Raw genomic sequence first — 25,901 nt, forward strand, 5'->3', positions numbered from 1 at the left:
ATAGGTAGTTTTATTTTTTGTTTTTACTTTATTTGGTGGATTTTGATGTTTTTCTATTTTAGGTATATGGTTTTGGTGACTTCCATCGAATTTTGTTTTTACTACTTTTCTATGAAAAATCGGAATGAAAAAGGTGTTTTTTTTTTGCCCTGTATGTTTCGTTTTTCGGCGAACAGATTTTAGGTGGTTTTTAGGAACGTGTTTCTTTACACTTAAAAGTAAGTTTTACAAATTAAACCGACTTCAAAAAAGGAGGACCTATTCTTTGTACAAAAGTTATTACATATATACATTTTCTGACATCAGGGAACCGCTCTGTCACCCAGGTACTTTATTAACTATATAAAAGCACTTAGTTACTCCTCCTCCTGGCTTTAATTCAAATTACATCCTTATTACTCTGGACCATGGTCCTCGATTCCTTAAGCTATAGATAAGTGGTCCTATTCTAAAAGTAAAAAAAAATTTAGGTACTACAGGTACAACATATAAACGGTTACAACATATAATTATGGTCCTTTCGTTTATGTTCTTGCTTAATCGATGAATTTATGGAATTATACAAGTTTATCAAGAACTAAAACCAATTTAAAAAAAATAATAAGTGCCAAATTTACACGTCATAGAAATGAAATTTGACACTGACATCTGTTTGACATACGACATGCAGTAAACCAAAAAGTACGATTCTGATTGGTCAAATCGTCAAATCCAATCGAATTTTCTTTCCTGTCTGTTTTTTTGTGAGATAGAATGATTAATCGTCTTTCGTAATCGTGGTTTGGGGTTTGGTTGGAAATTATAATAAAATCGTAAAAAATGCCTGTTGCAATTAAGAAGTAAAGTTCTATGGCTTGTGATGTTTCATGATGGGTACATTTTTTCATAGTTCGTAAAAATAAAACACCGAGTAAAATGTAATCTTATTTTCGCCAACTCCACGTCGAGACATGGGTTCCAGAGTAAGGTAAGTGTTTGAACTTTGTATGTGTATCTATATTGATGTTGCCCCGGGTCCTGAGAGCTAAATGCCTAGATTTCCCATAATTCTTCACATAAATACTTTGCTAGAAGTCCATATGGTGAGGTTCTCAATAACAAAACTATAAGTTTCTGCTTTTATTTACCTATTGACTTTCATTTTACATGGTATAATATGAGCCATGGACGAATGCAGTGCTCTCAAAATCATTTCGTGATATTTAATATTTTTTAACCCTCACAAATTACATAATTTAGGCACATTTAATAAAACCTCAGGATATAAATTCTGAACTGGTTTTCTGAAGTTTAACAGATGTATAATCTTAATAATAATTATGACACATGAAATCTCTTTTCTAAACTCTGTTATTGTTATTTTGGAAATATTTGTGAATTCACATAGTAGTAGGCGTATTTGTATACACACAGGTGTGTCAAATTAGTCCAATAAGTCTCTTATCTTTATTTTCATAAAAAAGCCACTATGGAACAGATAAATCCATTTTGATTTAATTTTGTTATTATACCCATGTTGGAACCTCATGTTCAATAGGGACATATGTACATTGTAACTCCAACTCCCCTCGTGTCTATAAATAAATGTGCTTGATTTCAATTGCACGGGATAAATTGCATTTCCTCTCATAGACAGTGATTGTGATACCGTTGATATATGGAACAGTAAAGACCTGTTTCACTGTGTCACAGTATATGAAGTATAATATTATAATCTTTATTTTAATAGACTATGGTTCATCAATAATAGATTAATGCGAGCATAACCATGCTTAGCATTACGATGTTTACATGAAGTCTAGATCAAGAACTGCACACAAAGTTGTTTTAAAAAATATATTTTGTTGTACCTATTTAAAAATGGAAGATTTTCATGACTTCCAGAGTTATACAATAAGGTATATGAATAATTTGCTGTAATTTTAAATACACAGCATCTGCAGTGTGCTTCAAGAACATTGTTAAATAAATGTCTTATTCTCTTTAAGCCTGAGGTTCATTGAAAAGATGAAACTAGTGCGTGGTGTCAAGTGGACTTGATCTTAACCATGTCATAGATTATAGACAAGGTTTTCACTATTTAGAGCCCCTCTATTAATTTCCTGATTTATTTTCAGAGACACTGTCCGTTTTCTGTTTGAATTGTTTTGTGAAGTGTCACCTGGAGATCATGTCAGGGAACCTTACATCATCAGAAAATATCCCGAGTCATACAAGAATGAAGAAGAGCTGAAAAATATACCCAAATTTACATTCCCTTGTCAGTTTGAAGAGTAAGTGTTAAAAGCCTAGAACATATTATAAAACAACCGAACATAAGTGTTTGGTGTATGGGTCAAAATGAACTTATTTATTAACAATATATATTTGTTTCAGATTATATGTACAGCTTTATTCATTTGTGTTGACAACTGAGGATTCCAAGTATACATTTTGTTTTTGCCGGTATGACCCGAAGGCGAAATCAGCACTAGTTTTATTATCACACCTACCATGGCACGATATATTTTACAAGTAAGTGTTATATCAGCATGTCTGCATTTTGATGAATCAATGTCTGATATACAAGCCATGTAGGTACTGAGAGGAAATTCTCATAAATGCAGGCATGGAAAAATAAGTAATGTGTTTCGTAATGTTCTGCTTGCTTTGCGAATTGTTTTATTAAGATCCTAACTTGTTGATTTTTTTTTATTGTTGTTGATTGATATACTATCGAAATTATTGTATTTTTATTCTGCCTTATGCACATGTTATTATCACCAAACTTTATGATTTTTACTAAGCTTTCAATGCAAAATAATATGCGAAAGTAATATATTCATACCCATTTAGAAATGTAAATTTTGTTATGATATAAATATATGAAATATGGTGCCATGGGCTAACGCTAGTATTGAAATAATAAGGATGCAATTTGGTTATAATATTGTGACAAATCCAAAACGTGAATATAGGAAACAAAGTTATTCAAGTATAAAACAAGTATGAATAAGCTAAAAGTGAAAGTTCTGGTTTTGATGAAGGTGAAAGTGATTTTCTATAGGCAGGTACATACTTAATATTTTTGTATTTTGTGGTTCCCATCACTTAAGAATAGGACCACTCCATCTTTCACATGATTGATGAGGATGTTGTGAAAAGCGACTAAGGGTATATAGGCACATGCATCCGGTGTAACTTTTACCGTTATATTATGTAGATAGTTTTGTCCCTTCATGTCAAAATCTCAACCAGAATCATGGCCGAAAGGCGCAACCTGGGCACCTCTCTGGAGAGGTCAGGGTGTAACCGGGATTCCACACCTTGGTGGCCAGTCAGTGCTGTGTTTGTGGAATAGTTTTCTATGTATATCATAGAGGTATTTCACTCTAAATGCACCAATTTTAAATCCAGGCGATAATATAAAAATCCCAACAAATAATGTAAATGCGAAAGTAATTATGTTTCTTTATTTTTATTTTACCACAGTTAAACACAAATTGATTATGATGAAAGCTTAAGACTGACCTTAAATAAATACCTAAACCAAACTTTATTCATTTTATATTTGTGTAACTTTCACGGGAATTTAAAATATTTACTTCTACATATAATAAACATCTATAATCTATATGATAGAAGTGTACAAGGGATTGCTAAACTTACGCATATTACTCAATCAAATCCACAACATTTAAAGCCCACCTAAGTAAATATATATATTTAATTGTGTGTAATATTACAGTGTCCGTGTTGTTTATTCACTGTAACATTATCTTTAAAATCACAATGGCTTATCAGATTACCGTATATTGGCAAGTAATATGCTCGGCTGCTAATAAATTGCGAATAAGGATCAATACTACTTTTTATACTACTAATATTTTAAATGCGAAAGTATGTAAGGATGTCTCTGTCTACTCCACAAAGGATATAGACGTGATAGTATGAATGAATTTAAAAATGAAATCATTGTTTTATTTTTCGGGTGAAGAATTTTATTATTTTTGCTGTTATTGGTTTGGCTGTTATTATTATAATTTATGATGCTTTTTTGCTGATAGCAAATTCTTGTTAAGATTACTGAATTAATCACATTACTAGCGGTCACCTACACTTCCGGTCAGATTCAGATGCCTTTACATACTTTGAGAATGGGAAGTAAACATAGGAAAGGATTATTGTAAATATGTGCACTATACTGATCGGATGACCAAAGGAATAATTTAGAGATAGAAGTATTTAAACAATGTCCAAAGTGTGTTATCATCCAAAAAACTTATTCTATTTCAAAGCTTAAAATTTTGGATAGATTTTGGAGATTACTTAGAGGATACTGCCAGACAACATATTTTTATTTTTTTGTTAATGCGAAATGTATTTGAAGTGAACTCTTGCGAGTTTTTATTTAAATAAGTATTTTATTAAATACGAATCGTAGTGAATCTTTTAACAAGTTGCGCCGTAATTTACTAAAATGATTCTCCCGAAAAACCAGCGTATCATGTGTGTGACTCATTCTTTTTTTGATATTGCCACAATATATTGTTCGTTTCAGATTATTAAATTGTATAGCAAATCTTCTAAACAGTCCAGAGCGAGGCGAGCTGACCTATTTCCTGGAATCATGCAGGTCACGACCGCCCATGCCTGGGCACACGCTCAAAGTTACCTACAACGCGGGCCATAGCGTGTTCACTTGCCAATGTCCAGATGTGAAACTACCGAGCATTCCTGATAATGTGAGTTGGTACATTCTTTATATTATATTGTCCATTCTCTGGGGGTTTTATCTTAATAGAGTCCCTCGCCAGATAGGATGCAACCAAAACAAACGTTCAGAAGATCATAATGACTTAACATGCTTTTCATTTGGAAGATGCCAACATAAGTACACAAATTAACAGTTCTTAACCTGTTTATGTTACAGTACAACCTAACGGAATACTTCAGCGCACTGGACATAAAGATTATGATTGGGTTATGGGCCGCTCTATTGAACGAAAGGCGGGTAGCGGTGGTCGCGTCGAAACCTTCTCGTCTCTCCGCTTGTGTGCAGGCAGCGAACGCTACTCTCTTCCCGATGACGTGGCAACATATATTTATACCGATACTACCGAAACATCTCGTCGATTACTTGCTAGCACCAATGCCCTTTCTTATTGGAGTTCCTAAGAGTGTTATGGAGGTGAGTGTTTTAATTTATTGTAACGATGAGTCTTTACTAAGTTACGTACCTAAGTAAGTTTGATTTGTAATTCTTTTCGGTAATGGGAAACATCGTGAAACTAAATCATCACCCTTTTGGGTTAAGTTTCGGTTGTGTTGTGTGCTTTTTTAACCTCTGAAGTAGAGCACCGCCCGTGCTCTTCTTCAGAGGTTTAAAGTAATCTAATCCAGTAGCTGACTTACGTCTGGTGCTAAGTCAAACAAATGTATGGAACTGTATTAGTACCATTTTATTACCACTTGTTGGCGCTTATTAATTCACATAAATATTCTCGTTTACTTACTCGACTCGTTTGAATTAGTAAATTACAAATTAATATTCTAGTATATTGTACATGACTGTACTTTTAATCCCTCTGCATAATCTTTTCGACTCCGTCAAAGTACGTCATATCTTCTTCCTTTGAAAAAATCTTTCAAATACCTTTACAAAAATGAATGCTAATATAAAATTAATATATATACATGCAAAAAAAAAAAATTAAGTAATGGCCATTTGTTTTTCAGACTGTAAGGATGTCTGAAATCGGAGACGTCGTTATAGTGGATGTAGATACGAACGAGCTTAGAACACCCCATAATGACTTAGAAGCTCTGCCGCCGGAGTTGGTGAGTATAAATAAAACTTTAATAGATTGAGTAGTGAGTAGGCAATGTACATTAAAATTATCGACGTCTAAGACCTAAAGTTCGGAGAGAAATGCCGAAAAGCTAACTCTAAATTTCTAGGAATAAAACTAAGTTTATGTTAGTTATGCCCCTATATGTGTTGTTTGTTCTTTGTAATTAGTATCAAAATCGGTCTAGCAAATTTTTGGTGTATACTCTCAAACTTACGGGGGCGTAGTATTCGGTGTTACAATTTTCGTGCTCAAGTAACATTAATTTGTTTCAATTAAAAAAGTTTTCATTTGGTATACATACGTATAGGTAATATGAATTAATTATTTACCTAGGTTCGGATTAATTTAATAAGATTTGTCAATTATTTACAGGTGAATAGTCTGAAGAAAGCTTTAAGTGATAAGAATGTTCTGGGGGACGCTGTGTCTCGCGCGTTCCTGCGAGCCCTAGTCTGTTTAATAGGTGGATATCGAGATGCTATAAAGTAAGCCTTAATAACTCCTGCAATTATTAAAACCTTTTTATTCATTATCTTAGTTTATAACTTTATTGACTTATTTTTACTTAGACTTACATAAAGCACAAAATCAAATCAAATATTATAACTCATCATTAAATTAAAAATAAACGTGTAAACTTAAGGGGGTATTCGGTGGAACACTTCGATGTCTTCACACTTATGTTGAGTGGAGGCAAGCTTTGTAAGGGGACCAAACAGCTGACTGTACAATTTCACATACATGTAATATTAATGTAATATTAACATAAACAATGAACATGTTTATACTAAAACTAGACTAGTATTAGTGGGATAGCGGAAAAATAATTATGTAGGTCGCTGGATTTTTGGTAAAGAGAATATTGTGAAAGGAAGAAGCGGGAAGCGGGAATGTAAACGCACAACACGTACCTTAATTTCTTGTATTTTGGTATCTTGGGCCCTGGCCAGGGTTCTTCTTGTTTCAAAGATGCGCACTTTTTCTATTTTTATTATATGAGCGGAGCGGTCAATTTGCGGCCATATTTTTTCTTCAATCACTAATTTTCAAATTTAAATTGATATGTTCTATTGCTCCATTCGTAAGCCGTCGAGTGTTTTCGAGCTCCGAAGAAACTACATATGCTGTCACTGTCGTATTGTGCGGAATGAAAAGGGATAGGAACAGTAAAATAAAGCGGCGCGTTCATCCTCCGGCGCCTTGAGAAACATCGCTTTCTCAAAAGAAAAATAAAAGGAAATCACTCATAGAGTAGCGTAAATAGTAGTGGATTTTAATATTAACTAAAGCGGAAAAAATAATATAATAACATTCATAAAATAAGAAATTATTAAGAAAATGCGGTATTGTTATTGCGACGGCAATGGACTTAATTTAATGATTGGTCTTTTAAGAAAACCATTTGAGTTTTAACTAAAGCTACTCTCACAGTACCGTCTGCACCTGGATAAGTCTTTTCAATGATTCCCAATGGCCATCGTAATGGGGGAACATTATCTTCATGTATTAACACTACAGTGCCAATTTTGACATTCGTTACATCTTTCAACCATTTCTGACGAACCTGTAAATTATTCAAGTACTCTAAATGCCATCTTTTCCAATATGAGCGAATCATTTGATCGAGTAGCGATTTACGTGTAACTAGCGGCGTAGAAGAAACAGGTGCGAGTGGCAAGTACTGTAGTGGAGAAGCCATAATAAAGTGCGCGGAAGTTAAAGGCTCAAGATGCGGTTCTTCCTGTAGTACGCAGAGTGGTCGTGAATTCATTATTGTTTCAATCTGTGTTAATACTGTTAAAAGCTCTTCATATGTAAGTAGTTGATTGCCAATAATGCGGTACAAATGAGTCTTCAAACTTTTTATATTTGACTCCCAAATTCCTCCAAAATGCGGAGCGCGGGGAGGAGACATATGCCATTCTATGCGGCGATTTACAAGCTCGCTTGAGAGTAAATCATTATAATCTGAAGAAAGTAAAAAATTATAAAGCTCATTCAAATGAGACTTAGCGCCAACGAAATTAGTTCCATTATCGGAATATAGATGAGAAACTGGACCCCTACGGGATATAAATCTCTTAAACGCAGAAAGAAATGTAATAGAAGATAAATCTGAGGCAAGTTCAATATGAACGGCTTTCGTCACTAAACAAATAAATAGGCAAATGTATGCCTTTTGACTTCGCTGACCACGACGTCTACAAATAGTGATGTTAATAGGCCCAGCGTAATCCACGCCAGTATGAACGAAAGCTTTTGTCTCTTGAACACGAAATGCGGGTAAATTCGCCATCTTAGGAGTTGGATGCGAAGGAGAATTTTTAAAACAAAAATTACAATTATGTACTCGTTGCCGTATAACAGATCGAGATGATATTATCCAATATTTTTGGCGAATCAAAGAGCTAAGAAGAGCGGCACCAGTATGACAATGTACGCGGTGAAAATAGTCTATAATCAAGTAAGTAACATTATCATGTTTAGGAAGTAAAATAGGATGTTTCGCTTCGAACGGTAAGTTTGAATTAGCTAATCGACCTCCTATTCTGATTAATTTATCTTCCGATATAAATAAGTCTAATTTATTAAGCGGGGCGGAAGGTGTATTACCCTTTTTCAAATCATTTATGACATGTGTAAAATGAGCGATTTGAACTGATCGAAGCAAATAGTTTTCAGCGGTAATTATATGAGAGGTCTCTAACCTTTTAGAGCGGGGCAATAATCTTACAAAGCGTAAAATATATACAATTATTCTTAACAGTTTATTCCATGAAGAAACTTTGCACGATAAAGAACAAAGAAGAGACAGTTCTTCACCACGAGAAGCGGTTGCGACAAGCGTTTTACTGTTAAATTCTGGCAAGTCTTCACATTTTTCAGGCTGAAAAGATTCTATCGGCCACTGAGGTACAGGCGTAATTAACCATTCAGGACCGTTCCACCATAATTTGTGCGTAAGTAATTGTTCAGGTAATAAACCTCTCGACAGACAGTCTGCGGGATTTTGAACTCCGGCGACGTGGTAGAAGTTTTTAGGCTCTAGATTCTCGTGACATTTGGCAACACGATTGCTGACAAAAATATTCCACCGATGTGGAGATGAATGAATCCACGAAAGAGCTATTTTTGAGTCTGAAAAAGCATAAACATTATCTATAGGCGTGCGCGCTGAATAAGTATCGTAGACCAATTTGGTTAGCTTGGACATTATGACGGCAGCACAGAGCTCCAAGCGGGCAAGTGAAACTACTTTGACTGGCGCAACCTTTGACTTTGCACAAACCAAGCGGACACATATGTTACCAGTAGGATCGGTAACATGTAAGAAAACAACACAGCCATACGCTTTCATACTAGCGTCAGCGAAAGCAACTATATTAACCTTAGAACCCTGAGCTACAGCCAGATGGCGCGGAATTTTTAAATTAGCAAGAAGTGGCAATTGTTCTCTAAATTTAATAAACATAGCGGATATATTTGTCGGAGGTGCTTCATCCCATCCAACCTTCTGAAGCCAAAGTTCTTTAATTAGAAGTTTAGCATAAACAATTACAGGCGCGGCAAAACCTAACACGTCCCATAAGCGGGCGATTGAAGAAAGTATAGAACGTTTGGTACAAGAGCGATCATCGTTATTTATTTTAAAAACAAATGTGTCACTCTCCGGCTGCCATTCCAGCCCTAATATTTTAAGAGAAGCGGATTTATCAAATTCTACTTGTTGTGAAAGTCTTAGCGGTAGCGGAATATTATCAAGTACCATTTTAGAGTTACTCGACCATTTAACTAAATCAAAACCACCTGATTTAAACATTTTAATCAACTGTGTGGAAGCTTCGACAGCATCTGATTCATTTAAAATTGAACTAGCTAAATCATCCATGTAGAGCTCCTTTTCAGCTATAGCTGCTGCTACAGGAAAATTAGAACGTTCATCATTACAAAGTTGACGAACTGTGCGCATTGCAACAAATGGGCTCGACCTAAGTCCAAACGTCACTCTGTTGAACTTGAACATACGAATCGGTTCAGAAGGGTCAAATCGAAAGAGTATTTTTTGATATTTTTGATGTTCCTCAGTTACAAGTATCTGAAGATACATCTGCCTTATATCTGCAGTTAAAGCTACTGGAAATAAACGAAAATTAAGTAATAATAAAAATAAATCAGCTTGAAGATTAGGTCCAGTGTGTAAAATATCATTGAGAGATACACCATTATGACATTGAGCACTCGCGTCCAAAACAACCCTGACTTTAGTAGTCTGTTTGTCCAATCTGACAACTGGGTGGTGAGGAATTATATAACCTCCATCAGACTCGTCCGATGGTAACACTGGATCTAAGTATTTGTTATTTATGTAATCCATGATAGCGGCGTTATAGCTCACACGTAAATCTGTGTCGCTAAGTCTGCGTTCCAGTGCCAATAAACGGCGATGAGCAACAGTGTACGAGTTCCCTAAGCTACTGGGATCCTTAGCAAATGGTAACACGGTGCAATAGCGACCAGATGAGTCGCGAGAGACTGTAGAAGCGTAAATTTGTTCACATTCTTCATCAGTACGACTAAGAAATTTATTCACAGGAACTTCCTCTAATTCCCAGAATTTAGAAAGAGAGGCATCTATACTTTTTTCAAAAGAAGTAAGAAATGAAGCGGAAGATGAAGATGGAATTGCGGTTATATCGCCAATGACTGACGAAGCGGTATTAGCAGCGGCGTCACCCATGAAAACAAATCCAAAAACAGTTTCAATAGCGGGCGGAGCTGGCGGTGCAATGACTTTTCCACTAAGAAGTAAGAATGGGAATAACTTTGCTCCTAGGACAATTTCGATTTCTCCAGGAATATGCCAGAATGGATCTGCAAGCGGTATGTTTACCAGATGCCTAACAATAGATGTGTCAATATAATCTATAGGAAGACGATCGGCAATACAATCAATGACTAATGCGGTTAAATTAAAAGTTTGTTTATTATTTTTTGCAGAAATCGTAAAATTAGCATACCCTATAACAGGCCGGGAAGTCAAACCAACACCCTTTAAAGTCGAATTTGACAGCGGAATAATTTTCAAATTAAGTTTTTTGCAACAGTTTAAAGTAATTAAATTATTCTGTGAAGCATTATCAATAAGACATCGAACAGTTTCTTTTATATTCTTATCATTATTATACGCGTAAATACTGGCGGTAGAAAGAAGCACTTCAGATCGGTTATGACAAGTTAACGTGGTACAGGGAAGAACATTCGTTAGGTCAGGTGAGCGAGCGCAGAGCGATACGTGCTCGCGATCTTTGCTAATAACGGGCATTGATGCCGCGGAGGTGGAGGCGCAATTCTCTGTACCAGTTTCAGCCGAAGCAGCGCTGTCTTGTATGGTTGTCCTAGTGAACGAATCTCGAAATGACGCAGAAGGTGAGTTTTTATTTGAGGATGAATCTAAATGTAACAAAGAATGATGACTTTTTCCACATTGTCTACATTTATACTTCGAATTACATTTTGACACGGAATGTGTCAAGCTAAGGCAGTTTACACACCCTACTTTCGATTTAATAAATTCAAGGCGATTTTTCGGTGACAAAGATTTAAATGCGGGGCAAGTATAAAGCTGAAAGTGTTCAGACGTATTACACATTGAACATACAGAGCGGTTGTCGATATTATTATTATTGCGGGTTACGAACGAATGGACTGTATGGCGGGAGCGGTTTGAATTATTAATAGTAGCATTGTTATTTTGATTAATGCGGTTGAATGAATTATTATTATTAGTAGTGCGATCTAATATTTTTACTTGACTTTTAATGAATTCAACTAAATCTGAATAACTCGGAATCATTTTATCTCTAGCAGTCATTTCAAACGCCTGAGCGGTACTTGAATCTAATTTGCGGAATGCTAAATTAAATAAAATAAAATCATAAGTATCTTCAATTTTTAATTGATTTAATGCAGCGGCGGCAGCGTCAAATGTATCTATGAAATTATTTAATGCGACCGAGTTATTTGAAGCGGCTTTAATATTAAGCAACGTGGAAACATAATACGAACCTAGGGCTCTCTTATCCTGATATTTCTTTGTTAAACTGTCCCAAATGGACTTATAGTTTTCGCCAGAAGGAATCACGCCTGCTATAATTTTTAATGCATTTCCGGTGAGCCTTCCAACTAAATATTGAATTCTATGAGAATCTGTTAAATCTGGATTACAATGTATATTAGCTTTAAAAGATTCATAGAAAACGGGCCAATTTTCAATTTTTCCGTCAAAGCTAGGAATATTAAGCGGAGCTAGTTTGAAGGGAGCCTTATTCGTTGTTTGCGGAACTGCACTCGAAGAAACGGATTTACCTTTTAGATTTACACGGAACCTTACAACACGAGCATAAATATCTTCAAATGATGAAAGTGACTTATAACTTGGTTGGAATTTGGGATCTAATTCCATGTGTAATAGATTAATTTCATCCAAAGTTTGCATGAAATCATTACGCAATATGTCTACAGTTTGACTATCGGACATAAAAGTCTCAATCGAGCGCAATTCGGTAGTAGATGGCGACAAATGTTTGCCTACCTCGTATAATTTAGTAAGACGTTCAAAGCGAACCTTATTTTTCTCTTGTAACAACTTGAGCTTAGATTCCATGGTAAAAGATGGCGGATAGAGGTATTTTACGAAATAAAACACTTAATACCAAAATCTTATTCAAAATAAGCGGTGAGCGGTGTGAGAGTACTGTGAGCGGACGTTTTTATTTAATTGTGTAGGTAGATTCTACACAGAAGCCGGCCGAATGTCGGCGTAATGCGGTTATGATTATCTGCAGAAAATCGCGGTTTTAAACAAATCTCGTCAATAACAATATGCATGAAGCGGGTTTGAAGCGGGTTTTATGCGGCTCGTAATGGACCACAAAATGGGATAGCGGAAAAATAATTATGTAGGTCGCTGGATTTTTGGTAAAGAGAATATTGTGAAAGGAAGAAGCGGGAAGCGGGAATGTAAACGCACAACACGTACCTTAATTTCTTGTATTTTGGTATCTTGGGCCCTGGCCAGGGTTCTTCTTGTTTCAAAGATGCGCACTTTTTCTATTTTTATTATATGAGCGGAGCGGTCAATTTGCGGCCATATTTTTTCTTCAATCACTAATTTTCAAATTTAAATTGATATGTTCTATTGCTCCATTCGTAAGCCGTCGAGTGTTTTCGAGCTCCGAAGAAACTACATATGCTGTCACTGTCGTATTGTGCGGAATGAAAAGGGATAGGAACAGTAAAATAAAGCGGCGCGTTCAATTAGTTTGTATGACAAAATTGGGATGCAAGAATCAAAATCTAGCTGTGAATATCGCTTTCCTGGAGTTTATTTCTATATAGAATGCAAAGCAGACTAATAATAGAACTGCTTTTTTTTTGTCAACTGGTATGTCCACTTAAAACAAATCTAACTGGGTGATGTGGATAAATTTGGTCCACCTCCCAAGGCGCAATAGGGGCAAAAAGGCAACAAAGATGATGTATGTGCTCATGATCTTTTTTCTGTTACAGAATTGAAAATGGCCAACTGATTACGTTTAACCCTGACGCTTTCGTGAGAACAAGGAAAAATATGCAAGAGTTTCTCAAAAAGATACAGCAGTCCCAGATATTTCAACAGGTACCGACTTTCCCCTATTCTCGTTTAAGTTATGGAAATGTTTGTGTCCTTCAAGAACTGTCATAATTTATTATTTTAGATTTCGCTTTAATTTCAAGAAAATCACTTAAGAGTGTTTTGATTTCTTTGCCTGTTATAAGATCAACTATTTTAAGGGAATAAAAAAACAAATTAACATATTTTTCTTCAATGTTTTGTGTTGTTTGTTTTATTGTTTCTGTATACTATTTCAAACGTACACACGTACTTTCCAGTTTATCGAAGAAAGATTAGCGCTACTCAACTCTGGGCGGGGCTTTAACGACGAATTCGAAATCGAGTGTAACAATTACGCCGACAAGCTGAACACCGGCAGTGGGCAGCGGCTGAAACAGCAGTATAAGGACTGGGCGAAGAATGTCAAGAAGGAGGGCGGGGCCTTCTTCAAGACTGTCAAAGATAAGGTACCGTAGGAGACATGAAGATAACGATACAGGGTTATTTGTGAAACAACCGCAGGGTTAACAATATAAATAACAACGATTGTTCTATGAAATTTACTTACATACATATGTATATAAGTATGTATGTACATACATATGTATGTATGTAATCAAGTCTATATTCCTTGCGGGGCAGATGGAGCCAACAATCTTGAAATATTGATAGGCCACGTCGCGTGCGCAACAAAACGGCCGTGCGTTGCCAAGAGAGTTCAAACATTTTAACTTATTATTTTTCTATTTTAGTAAAATGTGACAAACGATAAAAGTCGTAGAACAAAATGTTGTTTATGCCATTAGCTATCTTATCTTGCGAGCCTCATATTATAATTGTTTTTACTGAGTTAATAATAAAGCCTACTTATACCGCCACTTTTTTCAATTAATACCTGAGCATAGATTAGAATAAGTTTTTAAATTCTGTTCTCTGCCATTGAAGATTAGCCATAGCACGAATCCAAATAAATTTTACGATGAATTTTCGCAAGGTGTCTAATGTCTATGAGATAGAAAGGCGTAAATTTATTTCCAGTTTTGTCTCATCAAAGAGTATTTTTGGTTGCATTCTTACTTGTTATCTTCAAAAGTCGTAGTCCAAAATCAGCATGCAAGTGTTGCCGTATGTCTTTAAAAAATCTTATACTTTTCACTTACCTATATCGCTAGCTTCATTTTTGGGATCATTTTGATCAAAATAAGATCTTATCACAGACCAAATGAATAAAAATACAACTTTTTTATACAGTTTGTACATTCACATTGTCTTCAATGAACCCGACCTTTAAAATCAAGATTGCTATTCGATTTAAATTCAAGGAACACGCCGTAGCGCGTAGAAAGAGACACGAGAATTGAATTTGTCAACATAAATATCAAATTAATCCCCAATGACATAAATTTACTGGACTGCCTTGGCGCTGTTCTTCCTCCACGAATGTCCTTTACAATATGCTCTCCGTGGCAACTTAGAGGGTTGATAGTTCAGCTTCATTGGTATGACCAAAACAATGTGTATGCGGCTTTAGTGCTTGAAATAGTGTGGCATTGATATTTTTAATAAGTCTTATATTTTTAAGACAGGCAAATTGTGCTTTCTGTTGTTCTGATTTCCGTTATGTTGTCTTCTTATACTATAAACTAACACCTTCCTGAGGATTGTCATTTTGTTTTTATAAGTCTCGTCTCGTTTAAACCCCATGTTGGGACCAAACAGTTAAATCATATCAATCATAGCAAACATATTATAAATAAAAGAAAATTCCATCCTGCTCGTCAATTTCATTCACTGATTCGTTTAGAAGAAATCGCTCAAGCGATAAAACTGCCCATTGCTTCTTGTAATTCAATTATCGCAACCTACTGATGATTTATTTTACTGTGTTGATTTGATACACACTAACTCATTATTCATTTCGAATATAAAAAAAGTGTTATTTATTTATTCATAGATAATAAATATGATATATCCAAATGACATACCTCACAAAATCTGTGCTCTAACATAAAACGCATGCACGCTGTAAGTACCCGGATGATTTTGCTTTAAACTATGAATATTTGCAGGCTAACCCCGCAGTACAATCGGCTGTCAAAACGGTGAGTCTTGATGTCTTGTTGGAATGTCTCCACGTACTGATATTCACAACTATCTAGTGCGTCCTATTTCTCCCTTGTTCGATTTTAACTGGGTTACATGTAAAAAAAAACACACATTTTTGACAACTTAATGCAGATCTGGCTATTGTAGTATCTATTATAAAGGATTAAACAAAAAAGAAATAACCTCGAATGACCTTTTTATTTTTAATCTCTTTTTTGAGGTCATTTTCCCGTCAAAAATGTAAATTTTCTACGTTTCCACATCGGTATTTGTACAGATATAGTGTTTACATTGAATGTATGGTTATAACTTATGGCTTTATTATATATTTTTTTTCTTCTTGAAGTAATTTTATTTATTATAAAATATGTTGCATACTTAAAAATTCAATATTTACGTATTCATAAACAGTAGTTAGTGGTGGTATCGGTTCTTGAAGTTGGTATTTGTGCCTTTATTTATCAAGTATCCAAAAAGATTGTAAAAAAAGTCGTTAGTGATTATGACAACTGGCGAATGAGCACATCATATTTTTTACGTCTACTTTTAATTTTTTACATTTGCTACTTTTTAGAATGGTGTGTTACAGTGTAACCCACTAATATGATGTTGCCCAAACTTGACATGTCTGCATGTCAAGTTTTATTTTTAACAAAAATAAAAATATTTATGTATTTATATTAGAAATCAACATTTCCTTAGTAATAAAGGAAAAGTAGTTTTAGAAATATTAAAAGTAGTTTTAGATTTTCTCTTCTTACTTTTTATTTTAAGCACGTCTAGAAGTTTTGAATATCAGCGTTAATCAAATCTAGACAAACTCGGTTCTTGGTCTTCCGGTATTTATTGCATGCAATCGTATTATGTTACTTTTGTCAATAATTTTACAATCTCACCGTGAAAATAAATGTTTTACTAGAGTGATTAGTAGATTTAATCATAAGTTGTTTTGGCATCCTAATGTATCCTATTTCGGAATTAAAACTTTTGCTATTGCTCACTTTTTTCCTCAGTGCATTAGTCTCGCAATACGCAGAGGCAACGCTGCCAGTATTTTGGGCACGCTACCACTATTTGTTGCATTGGAAGATTACTTTTATTTTTATATCCCTATAGACACATTAATATCTATTTCTGCCACTTATCTTAACCCATTCTCACCTTTATGCTTCGTTGCCTGAAGTCCACTTTGGAGGTAGACGTATATAAGTAATTCTCCTCTTCAAAGAGAATAATTTTGGATATTCCCACAATGGCGAAGTGAAATAAGATACTCTCTCCTTACCACATGTTGAGCCATTTAAAATAATATGTCAGGGTGCACATAAAATATTTTATAATTTACCTTAACAAACACACTCATTACAATGACATGATTTTAATATTTCTCCGCAGGTTCGCCAAGGCGGCAAGAATATGAAATCAGCAGTGAAAGGGCTGAAGAATAAAATACCCAGGACGGGATCTCGGCCATCTTCTATCAATACCACGGATGATAGTAGGTGAGTATCACCTGACTGTTATATGCCTTCGATTACAGCTAAAACTTATGTTTGTTGTTTGGTTTATCAGTTCGTGTAAAAAGAAAAATAAAGACATGATTGTCGCAAAAATATCAGAGATAATAAGATATTTTTGAGAGGTTACATAGTTGAATACTTAGTTTTAATTTTTTAATATAATTTTACCATTACGTGAAATCTCCTTCTTTCCCATTTTCTTATAAAATTTAAATAAATCAAGTGTTTATGCCAAAATTCGATGTCCAAAGTTTGTTAATCGCTCGTAGTAAATATTGTTCCATTCTTAAACGATTTTTTTTTCTGTGTGGTATGAGAATAGTACAATGACAGTAAATAGTTCAATAAGTGGAACAAGTCGCGGTCTGCGCAAGCGCTTCATATACGTTAGACATATAAACGTGCTCTATAAACGTGCTCTGCGCTAAGGACAACTTTGGTGTCAGGCATATCAATACTAAAAGAGAGAAGATTATTTTTGTCTGTAAGGAATAAACTCAAAAACCACTATAACGGTTATGATGATATTTGGCACAGATACAGACAAAACCTTCAGAAGTAACATAAGACTACTTTCTGGAAATACCCACGGGAGCTACCTATTAACAAAATCATATTAAACAACGGCAGGTTTTCATGCGGCTCCGCCACGCCCGTCTCATCGGACTCATCCGACTCGACGCCGTCTCGAGACCCTCCTCCGCCCCCTCAGGCCCTACCCCTGGATCTTCTCAACGAAATGGAGTTTCTGTTCACGAAGAAAAACGTCCAACGGCGGGACAGTTACCCCAACAGTTCGAACAACTCCGAAGTCAGCCTCGCGGATAAAGCGGTCAGTTGCACCGTAGACAAACACGTAGCGTAGAAATGCTTCTCATGCTTGTTTTAAGTGATCATGGTTTTCGGAATTCGAACGTTGTAAAAGCTAAAACAGACAAAATTCTGAGGCGAAGCGGAGGCGGTTCGTGGCAGCGATTTGTAGAGTGTGTCGTTCAGGGTTGCGTGTGTAGTGTTTCATGCAAATCCACATGATGTGAAATAGACGCCATCGCTTTCACTCCGCTCCGCCTCTTACTATGTGTGGTGGCTTTAACTGTTGACCGTTATCATATTATTTATTGTGAGTAATTGTGATATTAGCAGTGCCATTTTTGATTTATAATAATTATGTAGCTATAATTTTTTCGTTTACGCAAAATTGTGATCACGAACTTATTCAATGTGTACATTATTTTATTACAAGTCTCCCATTTAGAATTTCATTTGTCATCATTAGATTCTAACTAATTTCCAACGGACACTTGATTTATGTTTCGCTTTCATAACGAGCTTTCAGACATCTCTACTGTGCTTAGTCTAGCCATGTTTTATTTATGTGAATGCGCGTTACTAGCATGTACGCTCTTAGGAGCACCGTGGCACATTATTTGATTTTATTTTGCAGAAAACACTGTCACCAAGTGTCCCACCTCGGTTACCAGAACGCCCTCAACTCCCACTCCGTTACCCAATCATTTCCACGAGGAAGTTAGTAGATATATCAGACGCGCCTGTCCCGCCGCCTCGGACCACAATTCCGCCAAACCACTCGAATTTCGTCAGTAATATAACTAAAAACGATGTGAAACAAGAGACGGACTTTCACACGAGCACGATAAGATTCACAGAGGGGAAAGATAAAGCGAAATTAAAGTTGACGCTGTCGTCCAATCAGAGGAAAGTGTCGCAAACTAGCGCGCCGTGTAACGGCAACGCGCTGAAACCAGTGGCGCCCTCTGTTGGCGTGCGGCCGTCCGCAGAATCTCGCGTGGCGAGGCCCCAGGCCCGACCCCTACTCGCCACGCCTCTGGGGAAACCTCAAGAGGTAATTGTGATATGCGCATTTCTACTCATATCGATTCTTTATATCCTAATCAAGTCGAAACTGATCGCATACGTACCATGATAAACGAGTGGAGTTTGCACTAACACGAAATTAACGTTGGAATTATAATGAATGATTATGTATTTATTTAAATATAATAATTTATTGTTAATGATTATGGTTTAATATACTTCTAACATAACACGAGTTTGTCCCTTTATTCCCCACGACGCAATTTCCGAATTCACCACTATCGTGCCTGAGCACATACTGTCTTAAAGGAGCTGAGGTGCATCTACTTTTCTCTTTGACACGAGTTCCACTTTACTTGACATCAGTATATGAAGCGATGGGACGGTTTAGTACAATAACGGGATTATTTTGAGAATGGATATCGAGTTGACTGCATCAGGTCGCAGAGAAGATCGCGACCTGTTTTCTTTACTTTCTAAGGTAATTATAAATTTGCAAAGTTATAATTAACAGGGGTCGTGATTTCTGAGAATAAGGGTCTCGGAACCTTACAACAAATATTAACATTATTGCCCAATGTGATTACCTATATAAAATTTAATATCTTTATTTTCTTAACGTTTTTCTTTTAAAATATTTGTGACTTAAAATATAACATTGCCTGGCTGGACTAAATCATCATCATTTAAAAATTCAAATCAATTACTGATTCTTCATCCCATTTTATTTTTCATTATCTGGTTTTCTTGAATGATATTTTTTGTAAGTGGTCATTATGATTTCAATTATTTCTAATTTTTTAAAATTTATTTTCTCATTATTTGTATATTGCACATGCACCTGTACATATTTATATCTAGTGTTAATGTGTTGCACGATCTCGTATAAAATGCATGATTATTTTGCTTGATATGTTTTAAGTAATAATCATTTATTAATCATTGACATGTCATCAGCACATCCTAGAAAATACATAACAATTTAGTACCTTTTTTATTAATAGAACAAAATTATTATTATGTAATTTTTCTTAATAATATTTTTAACTGTACCAACAATGATAACATAACAAACCCCAGTATACTAAAAAATATAATGTAATAAAATCTATGTGATTGTAACTAATTAAAAATCTTAGTCTGCTCGTCGCTTTGTGTTTAACGCCCGTATTTCTTTTGCAGTCGTGTGGCTCTGTAAGTGATCTCATAAAACTGGACGATTCGCCAACAACACTGGAAGATTTCGATCCTCTCAAGTGTCGTGATAAGAAAACGGAGCCTGTAAAATCGACAGATAGCGCGTTGTTGCACGAGTACGGACTAGATTTCAGTCAGTTTGGCCTGTTCTCCGAATACTCGGCGGGCTCCAGTGGGCAAGCGAGTAGTAATGTGCCCAAAGGATGGACCACTTTTAACTAGTCGGTCACTAGCTCTCTTAGGCTATGTCCGCACGGCGATAATTCACCACAATTGTTTTACTCGCACGTAAATGTAACCCTTGAATAATTATAACAAATTGCAGAGGTCTGTTATAATCTAGTAGTGCATCGATATGGTGTCGATAGAGTCTCAGTGGAATAGGTTTTGGCATTTTGTGTCTGGTTACAATGACCAAATGGTATAAATTATTCCACTTAGACTATCAACCCTATTGGCACATTTTTATTTAACAGATGGCACATAAAAAATACCCGATCGTACAAGCCGACAGGATCAATTTAGGCGCGGAAAATAATTTGTGGCGAGTTATGACGTTGCGCACAGGCTTGTAGTGTGTCACCAAATTGGTTCAATTTTCGTATCTGATATTTGATGGCTTGAAGCCTTGCATTAAAGGCAACTAGGCAATTATTATGACAGAAACTCCTGTCAGCTTTAAATATTTTTATATTCTTAGTAACCAAATATTCGGTAACGAACTTTGAACTGATGTGTTGACATATTTATGCGCATACGCGGCATCGATAGACAGAATCGAAGTTTAAAAAAATGATCCTGAGTGAATTATTGTACATCGTTACCACGTATTGCCCGAACTACTCATTGTAATATATTATGTGTATATTTAGTGCATTACTCATTTAGCTTTTGTATAATTGTTTCGTCTTTAGATATAGTTTTATTTATTTGTATACGATCGAGGCAACCCTAGTTATAGTTTGTTCTAATATTGTAAATAGTGTTACATATCAATGTATTATAATCCTTTAAAATCAAATTATGTATATGAGATTTAGTTTTGTTTAAATAAAAATAATGGTTTTTATGACTTCTGAAAAAGTATGTTTTTTTTTCTCAATGTTGCTTTTTGTTGTAATTAATTTTTAATTTCATGAAATTTTCAAGAAATATTAAATTTTTGTAACGTAACAAATTATATATTTTACACAAATGTGATGTTTTATAAATATTATCATAGGCGTAAATTCTTTTTCAGATATTGAATAAAGCTCAAATATTTTCTCATGTATTTTAGTATTTATCTGAATGTTTAAGTAACGGTAAAAAAGTACAACTACCTAGCTAAGACAATGAAGTATTTTTCTAGATCAACTCGTAATTGTTGCTTTTTTAATATATAAAATAGACAATATATATTTCCAACTTTTTATACATAAATATTTACATTAAGAAGTGTTTCAAATTACAGCCATGTAAATAAATAGTTTTATTTGAGGTCCACATTTATGCACGTTAGTAAAAATTAAATAGTGAAGGTAGGAGCAGCTTCTCGGAGATGACACATGACTGCGAAATTTTATTCCTTTAAAAAACGGCTAAAACGTGCTCTCTAAATGTTATAGAAAGAGGAATAAATCTGTTATATAAAGCTATTGAAAATTTAAGTACCCAATACAATTTCGGGTTTAAACATGTTCAAAGTTATGGCTACATAGTTGTTTGAAGTTAACATTCTTTATTTTACTATTGCCTTCAATTAAATTATTTCAGTATCGATTTATTAGAAAAGCACTCTCTAGATATTCACTAGATATTCATCACCAGAACAAAACCGAGTAACTGTAATTAGTATACGCATTAAAATTAAATTCTTTGTAATTGATGTATTTGGTATGAAAGTTCCGAAACAAAACCAGTTTTCAAATCACACAAACCGTACAAACCGTACAAACTTCATACAATAGATTTTTAGTTATTCATCACGCTTCTATTTGACGTTAAAGCTTCGCATTCCATCAATAATTCTCATTTTATTTTGTTTTTGGGAATTTAATGAATTCGTGTAGGTTACACAGTTCTGTTTAAAAAAAAGTGGTTAATGTTCATATTAAACGGTAACGTCGGAGTGTTAGGCAAATATGTTCAGCTACAGTTTTATATTTTATCACTAGATCATTACGTACATCTCATTAAAGAACGCTGACTCCTAACAGCGTTATTCAAACTGAAATTAACACCATCTAACCTCACAACATCATAAAAGAAATAGCATTAAATAACTTATTGTTCTGTTATTCAATAGATAGGAATTGTTGCTTTATGTAGTAAAATTTTGTTTTTTTTTTTCGGTAATTTTATTACTTGGTGCTGAAAAGGCCTAACTACGCCTTCACAACAAAGCGTTACAAACATTTTCTTAGAATCCAATTAAATAGTTTTCATGTTTTATATTACTTTAATATATACTTTTGTATTCTTTTTGAAATACATATAATAATATATTGAAATCCGATCTTATTATTTTCTTTGGCCCATTGTGTGACAACATTGTACGATTAGCGACAATAGTTCGGAATAATTTTCTGGGATAATAAACGAGTTTCAATAAGGTATAGGTTTTATCGAAGATTTGCTTTGAATCTATAATAGAACCGAAGAGGGAGATAGAGCTTCTATCTATCTTCTATACCTTATCAAAGTTCGTGAATAGCACCATAAACACTTATGAATACGTTAAAAAAAGATGTTTAACATGCACTGCATCATCGCATGCGCAAATTAATGACCGTTCTTTCGCGGCACATAAGTTGACCTGTGCTCAGTACACGTACAGAGATGTCAATAGAGTTAAGTGTGGGTCATCTGGCTGATGATTGGTTCAACTTATGCGCCGGGTATTGTACGAGTACTGTCGTGCGCAAAAGTGCAACACAGGTTGCGCGTTTTCATCAATAAACGCGTTAAATAAATCGAATTACATGCTGTAATGTTTTTGCTAAAGTCTGTTTTATGTGTCAGTTTAGATCTTTTTATAAATAATCAAGCTTGGTATTATTGTGTTTGACGATTATATAACGAGCACCTATAAATTTATATCACACATTGAAATTAAAGATACCAATGATTAAATTCTTGTTAAACATGCACTGTTAATTCTAGTCTTCTGTGTAAAACGTCTTCCAACACGGATTTGAGTACTCTAAAGACACCTTGTATTACTCATGTGATAAGAATAAATGCCAAACAATTTGAAATATCTTGTGTGTATTAAATTATTTTTTTAAAATTGTTTTTGACTAATAAATTTGGGTCTTGCTTAAAATAAAGAAAAAAACTTTATTTTGGGTATTAATGTATAATGAAATCGTTACTTTGAAAAATAAATTTAAATAGGTACATTATAACCTGTAATAAATAAATAGTAAGGTCTTCATAGCAGGATAACATGAAATATTTCCATAGATTTTTTACTTCATTCCTGTCAATTAAGTTTTATTTGATAAATTCTGAAGAATTTGATTTTGTAAAGTAAAAGTGCAATACCGTTTATTATTTGTTTTATTTCAAAAAATCACGAGAATCAGGTAATTATGTATCTTTATAATATATTTTCCCAAAACTATCCCCCGAACTTTCAGGGAAAAACAATTCTTAAAATCTATTTTAAAATAAAATAACTAAAGTTTATTAATATTTTAAATTGTAGCATATTGTTGAAATGACAGATATTTATTGTTTCTTTAGTATTTCGGGTTAATTTATGGGATTATGTATTGTGAGCGTGTCCGATGGCAATTTATGTCTTTAAGTAATATATATATATATATGAGCAAACCACTAAATTAAGCTATTACACTTTTCGATTGAGCACACTTTAAACCGACCGAAATATTTTATTTGAGCTCAAGTTTAAGCAAATTAGTTTTTCGGCTTTTCTATCAAAAATTAATTGCCCCAGTTAATACTTTTATTCGCATAAAGAAAACTGGAAAAATTGCATCTTTTGCATTTAAAATGAAAACGTAATGATAAAAATGGAGCAACGCTGCGAAACTCAATATCCGCTTCGTGTAATCGGCTGGAAAGTTTTTAATATCCACTCAGGGACACGTTCCATCGTTATACGTCATATACTTTTACGTGCACAAACTCAGTGTATTCGGTCAAAAAATAAAGACTTTTTTTTATTTTATATTAATTGTTTAATGTCATCAGTTACCAATTTAGAGCGATCCGTTTTCGTACGAAGTGATCGTCATCAGCAATGAAGTACCTAATTATAATGAGACTAAAATAAATTTGTTTTTATTTAATTTGAAAAAATGTAGTAGGTACATGAGTAACAGTCAACCGAACGTCTCCATTTCACATAATAAACGAATGTCAAAATTTTTTTTAGTTTTGCACTATACTGTTCTAAATTAGAAAATGTTATATCTGTTTTAGTCTTCGTGATCGAATTAAACGTGTTCTTGTTGAAGGACTATTTTGTTTGAATAACAAAGTGCTATAAGCACGTTTGATTAAGATAAGCATTTTATCGCAACACTGATACCAGTTTCTATTTGAAACAGCCATGGAATAATTAATTACATATTAAAGTTTACTATTAATTAACATATAATCTCAGAAAAAAATTCGTTGTTGACGCAATATGCTCCAATTTTCGGTGCAATTATTTTTATTGAGTATGTATGTACGTTTAATTTAGTATCTAATTATATTTTTTGAGTAAGTATACTTAGTTGTTGTATCTTTGTATATAATGATAATAATAGTTAAGTAATTTCGTGTCGCTGTGAAAATAACAATATTAATTCTATGTATGTATATTATATAATGTTTAATATTGATAGCACAAATATTTGTGTTGCCTATGGTAGTATAAAGTTTGCGCAACCGAGTGAGTATCATGAGTAGCTTTTTATAATTGTACAATTTAACATGATGATTTAGTAATGTTAGAGGGGGCTTAGAGATTTGTGGCTTCCTACATGAAGTTCTTTGTATGGGACCCAATGACGCGATAATAGAGGCGAATTTTCAGTGAATTTCGGTAGGTTATTCTGCTGTTGACTATGTAAAACCGAACCCATTGTATTGCGAAGAGTGGCCACATACTTATTAGAGTGTGTCACAGTCACAGTAGAATAACTATGTGACAGAAGGAGACGACGGGGTCTTCGTACGCACGCAGTTACGCACTCCAAAGCCCCTGATTACGGATCCCTTTCCTGTAGGTTTTATTTTTATTGTTAACTTGCATTGTAATTTTTCGCAGGGCAGGCGAATATCCAATTGATTGTATATTTGCCTGATTGCATGATAACTCGAACTTTGTAATTTTATGTAATTAAGGAAATTACAGGGCCGAGAATATCTCTTGGTCTGTTTGAAATTCACGTCATTGCGACGCAAAAGAATCGAATATTGCGAATATTTGATAAATTTCGAACACTAATTTTTCGCAATAGATTGTATGTACCTGAGAAGAATTAAGAAATGCATTATGAAATATTTAACGTTTTTAATTTTTATTATCCGTAATGCCAAATCTTTTCAGCTTTCACAGTCCCGTTTGGTTATAGAAGATGGTTTGTCCTCTTTATGCTCATATTTTTACTACAGTGATGGTGATGGCTTCATCTAAGAGTGATGGTTTGTCTTTAATTTCCAAGCAAACATGAATAAATTTTATTCACGATACCCTAAAATAACACTTAGTCATTATCCTTCTGGGTAAGTATAAACTATATAGATAGTCCTATC

General features: G+C 34.4%; 1 protein-coding gene across 3 annotated transcripts; it reads left to right on the forward strand.

Moving 5' to 3' along the window:
* The first annotated feature begins 710 nt into the window (after positions 1 to 710).
* On the forward strand, positions 711 to 25,649 carry LOC106133966 (DENN domain-containing protein 1A). Of its 3 annotated transcripts, XM_013333886.2 has the most exons (14): positions 711 to 967; positions 2,118 to 2,273; positions 2,377 to 2,514; positions 4,541 to 4,724; positions 4,913 to 5,170; positions 5,719 to 5,820; positions 6,207 to 6,319; positions 13,404 to 13,512; positions 13,767 to 13,955; positions 15,558 to 15,590; positions 16,990 to 17,096; positions 17,745 to 17,946; positions 18,559 to 18,978; positions 20,133 to 25,649. In XM_013333886.2, exons 1-14 carry the CDS (start codon positions 951 to 953, stop codon positions 20,367 to 20,369), a joined length of 2,265 nt encoding a protein of 754 aa, XP_013189340.1. In that variant the 5' UTR covers positions 711 to 950; the 3' UTR covers positions 20,370 to 25,649. The 3 variants fall into 3 exon arrangements, with proteins under 3 accessions (XP_013189340.1, XP_060809410.1, XP_060809409.1); XM_060953427.1 differs by lacking the exon at positions 18,559 to 18,978; XM_060953426.1 differs by lacking the exon at positions 15,558 to 15,590.
* Positions 25,650 to 25,901: the final 252 nt, after the last annotated feature.

Source organism: Amyelois transitella, chromosome Z, assembly GCF_032362555.1.
Source record: "Amyelois transitella isolate CPQ chromosome Z, ilAmyTran1.1, whole genome shotgun sequence".
Classification (NCBI taxonomy): Eukaryota; Metazoa; Arthropoda; class Insecta; order Lepidoptera; family Pyralidae; genus Amyelois; species Amyelois transitella.